The sequence below is a fragment of the Lactuca sativa genome, chromosome 8 (assembly GCF_002870075.4).
Source record: "Lactuca sativa cultivar Salinas chromosome 8, Lsat_Salinas_v11, whole genome shotgun sequence".
Classification (NCBI taxonomy): domain Eukaryota; kingdom Viridiplantae; phylum Streptophyta; class Magnoliopsida; order Asterales; family Asteraceae; genus Lactuca; species Lactuca sativa.
In genome coordinates, this window is record NC_056630.2 from 181014621 (window position 1) to 181024792 (window position 10172).

The 10172-nt window shown below is 39.1% G+C and overlaps 1 protein-coding gene and 1 non-coding gene across 2 annotated transcripts; one reads left to right on the forward strand and one right to left on the reverse strand.

Annotated features, from left to right (window-relative positions):
- Positions 1-516: 516 nt before the first annotated feature.
- LOC111881799 (small nucleolar RNA R71) lies at positions 517-623 on the forward strand. Its single transcript, XR_002846941.1, has one exon. It is a non-coding gene; the product is annotated as a small nucleolar RNA R71 (small nucleolar RNA).
- A 5465-nt stretch (positions 624-6088) lies between these two features.
- Positions 6089-9588, reverse strand: LOC111881788 (uncharacterized). The gene is made up of 2 exons (XM_023878182.3): positions 7485-9588; positions 6089-6651 (listed from the first exon to the last, which is right to left on the reverse strand). The coding sequence occupies exons 1-2, from the start codon at positions 9507-9509 to the stop codon at positions 6226-6228; spliced, it is 2451 nt and encodes an 816-aa protein (XP_023733950.1). The 5' UTR covers positions 9510-9588; the 3' UTR covers positions 6089-6225.
- Between the last annotated feature and the right edge of the window lie 584 nt (positions 9589-10172).

The window sequence follows — 10172 nt, forward strand, 5'->3', positions numbered from 1 at the left end:
GGTTTCTTCTCGGCTGGTGGCTGCTCCTTTTGATAAAGGCCTCGACCTGTCTTCCTATATTTCTCTTCTTTTTGCTTCTTATACTCTTCATATGGCATTCACTCCTTCTTCGGTTTCCTCCAGTCCCCATCAAACTTATCCCCACTAGAGTAGCACACTTGAACCTTTCTGTTCCCATATTCATCTACATTGCAGTCCTTTGTCAAGTGTGGACCACTGCATCTCTCACACCCCACTCTTATGGCATGTATCGACTGGTCCATTTGTGTTATCCTGCGATCCATGTTATTCAGCATGGCCATGACAGCTGCAATTTCTTTAGTTTGGGCCCCTCCACCGCCTTTGATTCCATCTTGCCTCGGGTTGTGGTATTCGCGAGAGTGCTTCGTGAATTCTTCAATTAGCTCCTTGACCTCCCTTGGATTTTTCTTTGTCAACGGTCCTTGAGAATCAAGGAGTTGTCTTGTCATCACATTGACCCCATCATAAAAGATTGACATCTCTTGCTACACATTTAGGTCATGTTGAGGGCAATTTCTGAGCAAGCCCTTGTACCGCTCCCATGCTTCGTATAGTGACTCCCCCGGCTGTTGCTCAAAGTTGGCTATTGCCTTCTTGAGTTTGGCTATCTTGGATGGCGGGCAAAACTGGTCCAGGAATTGCTCACGCATTTGAGCCCAAGTGGTGATTGTACCCGGTGGGAGTGCTTTCAACCACTCCTTAGCAGCTCCTTTGAAAGTGATGGGAAGCATCCTAAGTAAGACTGTGTTTCTGTTGACATTTGGGACATTGAAGTAGTCCGCAATTTCATTGACTTCATCTAGATGCTTAAAAGCATCCTCATGATCTTTCCCGAAAAATGGGATGTCCTTCAGGGCAGTCAATATGTGTCCCTTCAGCTCGAATGTGGCAGTGGCATGTATTGCGGGTTGGACTAAACCGGGACCCACATCTTCTCGGATCCACTTTTTGTAAGCTCCCATGGACATTTCTTCAATTGCTGCCATCTCGTTCCTTGGCTCGTTCTCGGGTTCGCTCGTGTGTTCTTCAAATTCCGGCTCGGTATCGTATTCGGATTCGGTTTGGACGGGTGTATGATCCAAATGCTCAAGATTGCTCTTGTGCCTCGCGGATGAACTTGACTCTCCTGTCTTCTTTCCCGACTTCCTTGAAAAAGCTGACTTCAATTCTTGCAAGGGCGTCTTTTTCTTGTGAATTGCAGACTCGGGATCTTCAAGTGGTGGCACCAAGGGTGTGTTCGAGCCTCTGGTCATGAACTCCTGCAACTTGCTAAACTAAAAACGTAAAACTGGACTAAAATAAGAAAAACTAAAAACTGAAATCTCAGCTTTCACGTCGTGAGTTTATTAAAACTCACATCGTGAACTCTGTGACAGAAAAAATAAACTAAGCTAAGCTAGCAAAAATAAATAACCAATTAACCTTTTTGCAGATTTTATTCCACAAAAAGAGGCGATTAATCTAATGCAACTAAATAAACTAATAATCTAAGCCGTTCCCCGGCAACGGCGCCAAAAACTTGACGTGCACAAAAGTACTCACTAATTTTAACATTTATAACCTAACAAACTTAACTAACTATGCACTTATAGGCAGTGTGCCTAATCATATTATAGTATAGCTTGGGTAAGTCGGGTGTCGATCACAGGGAACGGTGTTACTAGTTAATTTATTTACTATTAAATTAACCTAATTTTTAACAAGTTTAAAAGGGGTTTTACCTGATTTTACAAGATCAGATGAACTTAAATTCAAATTCAATAATTAAAAACACACACTCTTGTTTAGTTTGAATCCACTTCTCCCTTATGGCTAGCTAATGATTACGGATTATTAAGTTGGTTTTTAGTTGTATTAGTAATTTAGTTCTAACTTTACCAATAATTAACTAATTCATGTCAAACCATGTATGTTCACACATAATTCACAGAACTAATTATGAATGTAAATATGCTATGTAAGATTTGTTATATAAGCGCAATTATGATCACAATACACGTTCTCTAGCACAGCTAAGCTTTATTTATTCTAATTAGTAACTAAGATTGGTCAATCCTAGCTCTAGCAATTCAATGTTCACTAAATCATTAGGTAAACAGGTTCATGCAGTTTAATGGTCACTAAGCTACACAGAACATGCAATCAAGCAATTAGATAATCAAACAGTAGCATGCTAGGTTATACAAATCAAACACAAGCAATTTTTACCAACTAAACTTAATCCATAAACATATAACTATTCATAAGTTTAAAGCTTCATTTAGCTAAACAAGAGTAGCTAGATTCAGCTGCTCATCATAGCAACTAAACCAACACAGCTAAAAATAATGAAAGACATGTTCGTATTTAACCAAAATATAAACCTTTATTCTTTTTGATGTTGAAAACCTTCTTCCAGAACCTTTCTTTCGCTCTGAATCGTCTCATGGAACTCTTTTCTTCTGCCAAAAGGTGCCTCTATTCGTAATGGTCAAGGATTTATATAGTTGCTGATATCCATAAATTCACGTCGTGAATTGTAAGAAATGCATGTCGTGAGTTGTAGATAACCGTGCCCGTCAAGGATTCCTTCACCCGCATACATATCTTCTAGAACCAACGATTCACGGCGTGAGTTCCTTAAGTCTCACGTCATGAATAATCTTTTTCCAAATTTTCTTCACTTTTACTCTTTTAATTCCCAAAGTTTCTTTCTTTAACGCTTTCAGTCCCCTTTTCTTCAAAATGTCTTCTTTTTGGCTGTAAATAACATTTAAGCTCATAAGTACCATTATTCTAAACAAATTACTGACTTTTTAATAAAAATGTACTTAAATATTGCCTAAAAATAAGTATAAATATGGCAATATCACCCACCTAGGTAGTGATTTCTGCGTTCATGTTTGGTCACCAATAAAATTTCTTGAGGTCCAGGTACATCTTTTCTGAACCGCGATGAACGGAGTATTTGGTATTGTGGGCTCCGCTCATAACAACATCTCTGTATCCACCGAATCTTGGTATCCAGATTCAATCCATGAGGTGGCGAGCTCCCTCATCCTTGGCTTCAAGGTTTTTATCCATTCCTTTTAAGGCTCCACATGCCACATTCTCGGGTTTCAAGGCTTCCTGCTAAGCCTTGTTGATCTGTATGGACAAGTGTGAATGGATGGTCATGGTTAATGACTTTACTCGGTGGCCCGAGTACTCTTTTTGACTAAGGGCATCTTCTACTACGTTGGCCTTGAATGGATGATAGCGAATATCGCATTTGTAATCATTTAGTAGTTCCACCCAGTGTCGTTGCCTCATCTTGATTTCCTTTTAATTGAAGATGTGCTGGCGACTCTTATGATCTGTGAAGATTATGTACTTCGTACCATAAAGGTAGTCTCTCCAGATCTTCAGAGCAAATACTACTACACCCACTTCGAGGTCGTGTGTAGTATAGTTGACCTAGTGAGTCTTAAGTTGTCACGAGGCATAGGAAATGACCTTTTCTCGTTGCATAAGTACACAACCTAGCCCTTTCTTGGATGCATCGCAGTAAACCATAAAATCTTCCGTCCCTTTTGGGAGGGACAAGATTGGGGCGCTGCATAGGGATCGCTTTAGTGTTTGGAAAGCAGTTTCTTGTTTCTCCTCCCAGTTGAAGGTTACACCTTTCTAAGTCAAGTTGGTGAGTGGCTTTGCGATCTTGGAGAAGTTTTGTATGAAGCTATTGTAGTAGTCAGCGAGGCCTAAGAATTGATGAATTTTGGTGGGTGTTCTTGGGGTCGCCCGGTTTCCGATTTCCTTGATTTTGGAGGAAACCACATGTATCCCTTCCTTGCTAACCACATGACCTAGGAAATCCACCTTTCGAATCCAGAATTCGCATTTCGAGAACTTTGCATATAACTTCTTTGCTCTAAATGTTTCCAAGACTTTTCGAAGGTGCTGACTGTGTTCTTCCTTACTTCGCAAGTACCCTATTATGTCATTGATGAAAACTATCGTGAACTTGTCTAAGTAAGGTCGGCATACAAAGTTCGTTAGATCCATGAAGACCACGGGTGCGTTGGTCAATCCGAAGGGCATCACTACAAACTCGTAGTGACCGTAGCGAGTTCTGAATGCAGTCTTGAGAATATCTTCCTCTTGGACTCGCAGTTGATGGTATCCTGACCTTATGTTTATCTTTGAGATGTAACTTGCTCCTTGTAGTTGGTCGAAGAGGTTGGCGATTCGAGGTAAAGGATATCAGTTTTTCTGGTGAGTTTGTTTAGCTCCCGATAGTCTATGCACATGCGGAATGATCCATCCTTCTTCTTCACGAACTAGACCGGTGCTCCCCAAGGTGAGCAACTTAGTTTGATGAACCCTTGGCTAAGTAGTTCTTTCAATTCACTGGACAATTCCTGCATTTCTGTAGGTGCTAAACGGTATGGGGATTTGGCTACGATGGTAGCTCTGGGAATCAAGTCAATTCTGAACTCGACTTGGCATTCGAGAGGTACTCCTAGGAGATCTTCAGGAAATACTTCGGGGAAGTTACATATTTCTGGAATATCCTTGATGTCTTTCACTTCTTGTTTCTTATCCATCACGTGAGCTAAGAAGGCATAGTATTCTTTGCGAAGATGCTTTTAAGCCTTGACGCAAGAAATGATTTGAAGGTTCATGCCCGGTTTGTCTCCATAGATGACGAGGATTTCGTTACTTGGTAGATTTAGGCGAATGACTTTTTCGTAACACGGGATATCGACATGGTGAGGACTTAACCAATCCATGCATTTGATGACATCGAAAATTTTTATTGTGACCGATATCAGGTCGATTTGGAAAGAGTAGTTGTTTAGAGTGAGGTTACATCCTATGTATATATCGTTAGTGCTCTCTGCCTTTCTGTTTGCTATTTCTATGGTGAATGTGTCTTTTCGTGATTGCGGATTTTGTTTAAGTGTTTAAAGTTGTGGCTTACGAAACTTTTCTCCACACCACTGTCGAAAAGTATGCATGCATAAGAATTATCGAGGAGGAACGTACCGGTTACCATGGTAGGATCATTCACCAAGGTCGACCCTTTGGATTATGTCATGGTTATAAAATGATGCTATGTGTACTGATCTATTAGATCAATATCCTAGTATATATGATGATGCTATGATTGATTATATGTTAGGCATGTATGATTATCGTATGTGCTAGCTTGTGTTTTATATTTATGTGATATTGTGATGACCGGTGGGTTGAGGTGGTCCTGCTGTGTGCTGAAGACTAATAGACCCATGGCAGCCTGGATAGACTGAAGGCCCACAGGGATGTACCAGTCAGGCCGAAGGCTCGAATGACGGTCCAGATAGGCTGAAGGCCCGATGAGGCGGTCTAGTCATGCTGAAGGTTTTGTGAGTGGTCTAGATAGGCTGATGGCTCGGTGAGGCAGTCCAGTCAGGCTGAAGGCTCTGTATGCATACTGTTTGTTCATGATATTGTTCTGGTTTGTATGGTGTGGTATTTTGGAGGAAACTCACTAAGTTTCGGGCTTACAGTTTTGGATTTTGTTTCAGGTACTTCAGATGATCGCGGAAAGGCGAAGGCTTGATCGTGCACCTCCTCGTATTTTATGTCATGATTTCTGGGATTACTCTGATGATAAACTATTTTGAAAACAACTTCTAATAAATGGTGGTTTTTTAATGTTTGAAAAAGTTCCAATTTTTTATGAATTTTATGGATGTTTCAGTGAACAATCCGGATAGTTGTTGTCAGTAAGAACGTCATTGACGTGTAGTTATTTAGGGTAATCAGATGGATGGATATAGTAGGGTTAGCCATGCTTGATTGTTTCGCTGGAGGACTTTGCGGTTTTGGATTTGTTGGAATCGTCGTCTCCTGTCATCAATAGAGATGTGATGCAGGTTGAATCTTAGGGTGTTAAACACCCAATACCATCTAAAATCGATAGTAATTAGAGATTGAATTTTTCTTATTACTTCATACTCAAGCACAAAACCTGAGTGGAATTATAAGGGAGTATAAGATGATAAATATGGTAAATAAAAGGAAAAGATAAAGCAAATAAAAGATAAAAATATAAAAAATATCTTAGAAATCGTTTCCAATAATAAAAATGTGTTTTTCTTTTATAAAATTTCAACAATATGTACATTTCTAATGAACTTCCATTTTGTTTAACATTGTATAAATTATATGAAGGAAGTACTTATAGTTTTTACTTTTTAGTTACTCATCTTTGATCAAGTCCATTGCTATCTCAACTAGTGAATGAATAGATGTCTTGTACCGACTCAATCCAATCGCCCCAGAGAAAATATTAAAACTTTCTACTTCTGAGGTCGTCTCTAAAATACCTTCCAACTCTTCTTCCATCTCAAGATGCTTGAAAATATCGATATTTTTATTGTTATTTTTCATCATCCAAGTTACCAACTCGACTACATATCTCCTTATTCTTGGAATCTTGGTTTGTGGTTGTGGATTTTTCTTCAAAATTTGCACGAGTGCCATTGCTAAATCATACTCTTGTATCCCGGCTTTCTTGAACATGGCATTAGCTTCATTTGATGTCATATATCCTAAGACATGTGCTGCTAGTCCCACCATCACTTCCTGCAACTTGTTTTCTTGTGTCATCATTTCTCTGAGCACCTATAAAGCATTTACAGACCGATATAATGTTGGTTACTTCAAGTCTAGAAAACTAAAACTGTCACTGTCATGTCATGTTACAAATACATAAACAATTGTATCTTAATGTTATGATGATGTCAAAAAGATATAAGTAATATTCAATATTGGTATCATTTTGAAATGATCAATAGTTTAGTTTCAATGAGTTCTAATTTGACCTCGGGCTTTTGGGATAGAATGGCTAAAAGCTTTTGGTTTAGAAACATATCTCCTACCCTTTCAATTCGTGGGTTTAAAGATCTCTTAAGACATAAATGATAATTAGAAGTAAACTAATTTGCCATTTAAAGTCCACTTTGAAATATTTATTTAACCAATTTTAATATTAGTATCGTGATCAAGTAAAAAATAAAATAGATGCTCAATACAAGTATCATTTCAAAATCATTGTTATGATATATATGATGTATCATTCTAACTCTTTTTAATTAAATATAACAAATCATGTTTACTTTTTTATTTTTTTTATAATATTAATAATAATAACTAATCAATAACATTTTAACATTTAGAACATCCATAATATATATAGTTGAATGAGATATCAACTTTGTAGTTTAACGGATATAAATTTGAATAAAAAACATTTTTAATCTTTAAATAAATCCTATAATAAGGTTTTATGACAAATATTTTGTTTTAAATATGTTCTATTTCTTTTTAAAGTTCATACTTCAGCAAAAAAAAAATGATAAAGTTAAATAATGTAAAATCATCATTTGGCTATCCCTTAAAGACTTCTTCTATGCAAATATATGGCAGGAACAAATAGAATTTGGAAGTAAACTTACAGTAGGTGCAGCCATGGTTATGCCTCGTAGCTGTTGAAAGAACCCTGGTCCACTGTAAATGCATAAATTCCTTAAAATTATCGCCGCATTTATACGAAGCAACGGATTATCCAAAGCATCAACAAGCTTCTCACTCACTTTCAACTTCAAAATACGATGAGAATTGGTGGCGCTTTCAAATGCGAGCATCCCAATTGCTTCTCCGGCGGCTATTCTCACATGATTCTGGTTTTCCGGCAATCCTTCTCTAAAGAAAATGTTAAACAACTCCTTCAAAACACCTCCGGTAGCCCCTATTCTCTCCGTTGCATCGTTTTCCAATGCCAAACTTGTCAAAATCTCGATCCCAAGTTTCTGTAACATCGGGTGTTTCTCACCATACTTTAATATATCTCTTATGTAAGTGATCGTGAAAACCACCTCCGATATCTCTGATCGGAGCTGTCTACCAGTGCCACCGGTGGTGCTGACGAGCATCTTCACCACCTGTAAAGATCTTTTCACTGTAAGAATCTGAGATTCTGTGACCCGGGTATCCGTTAATAATCTCTCTCCGGCGTGGGTGAAATCTATGATTTTCGCTAGAAGACCCTTCGTGTTCCCGATCTTTCCACAGTTGTTATGATCATGAGCGAGTTTCTTCAAGATTTGAAGACCCAATTGATTGAATTCCCAGTACCCGTAGTTTTCTTTGTCGGAAATTATCTCTTTTCTCGGGATTTCACCACATGCGGTAGCGCTATGGTTTCTATGGGTGTTCAACAGACAAGAAATCGACTCCATGGCGCCTGGAATCCCGGCAACACGAAGGGAGTTTTGTTTTTTTCCGGCGAGTTTCGCCAGTATCTCCGCCGCTGATTTCCTAATCTCCTCCTCCTGTGGGTCTTTCCAGTTTAGCATTTCAACCAACCGTTCTATCACTGTAATCGTGATTCCGATTTTCTGAAGTGTATCTTCTGAAAACCGCTGATTTTTCGTGAAGTTTTTCAAGATTCTGACTCCGATCAGCTGCTCATCGGAGGAATCCGAGTCCAAAAGCTCCATCGCGAATGAAACCAAATCCATCTTCAACCCATCGAAGATGCTTCCATTAACGCATTTCGAGTATGCATCATAGAAAAACCTCCGAACAGAAACCATCCCCGTTGGTCCCAACTCACACTCATCGTTTATCTTATCCAACAGTTTCTTGATAATCACCTTCCATTCCCAATAAGCTTTCTCTAAAAGAAACAACATCGCTTCAGCTAACGCCAATGAGTAGAAGATAATCAAAGCCGATTTCCTGTTTCTCTTATCAGTATCTCCTTTCTCAATTTCTCCAAAGTTTTGCTTCACCAGCTTTATCAACGACAACACCACGCAAGCTGTTGCTGATGCTAACTGAAGCCAATAAAGAAGACGACTGATATTTCTTGATAAGAACACCCATTGACCATATGGAAGAAGAGGAACATCTGAACTCGTCCATGTCCGATTCAACGTCTTCTTCTTCTCCAAGTATCTACCTTTTACCTTTCGCAGATGTGAAGCAGTCTCTCTAACCTCTCTACTACCACCATTATAACCGAACACCGCCTTACAAGCTCTGATGACTATATGCGATCTAGACTTGACTGCCCGGAAACTACTGATTCCGGCATCGGTGAGCGACCAAGTTGCTTGGTGCTGCCATTCAAGCTCGTGGCTCCGGCTAAAAATCCGAGTGCCTTCTATCAACAGAATTATAGTAATGAACCAGAAATCTGTTTGATCTATAGTGATGGCGAATCCACCTAGTAAAACCACGGTGGCCCAGATGAATCCGAGGGTTCCTAGCCCGGTGGCTGCTTTCTCCAGAACCGCTAGCCGGAGGGCAAAGAGAGTCAGCTTCTTCTCCGGTGCTCGGGTCACTTGTCTTCTTCCTGAAACCGATGATGATGTATTCTCATTGCTGGTTGATGTTTCGACGCTGCTTTGTGGTTCGAAAATGTTGATTGGGACATGAACGCTACCTTGGCTTTCTATTGATGTTTGTTTATCCATATTTATCAAGATCTTGTTTTAATGAAGATGTATTTATATGTGTGTGTAAATGGAGATTGGAGAGCACGTTTCCTTGGCTTTTTGGCAATATTTAGATTTCTTGTTGTGTACTTTTGAAATGAGTTATTGCTTTTTCATCGTGTTGAAGTCATGAAAACAGTTTTTTAGCAACGGGTTTGAGGGGTTGTTAGGATAGTTGGTAATCGCTTTTAGATTTATTATTATTATTATTATTATTATTATTATTATTATTATTATTATTATTAATTGTCAAAAGATTTAATTGGTTGGATGAAATAAAATAATCATAAATGGTACGGGACTATGGGTTGGATAATGAAAATTAGCCAATGAGGTGTTAGTGGTGGTTCCGTTGAGATTAAAAATAAAATAGAGATCTCAAGATTCAACCTCAGCCATGTATTTCACATCTGCCGTAATAACCTTCCGGCGTACCGGCACGACAGGTCTGGAATAATCATAAACGATTACACAGCGCCACCCATTTCTTTATCCTCCGCCACCATCCCCACCACCATAACCGCCACCGCCACCACCCCTACCACCACCTTTGATACCAGCCGACTCCACCACTGTCACCACCGTTACTTATATCACCGCTATCTTTGTCACCACCACCTTTTCTGCCACCAACTGTCGTAA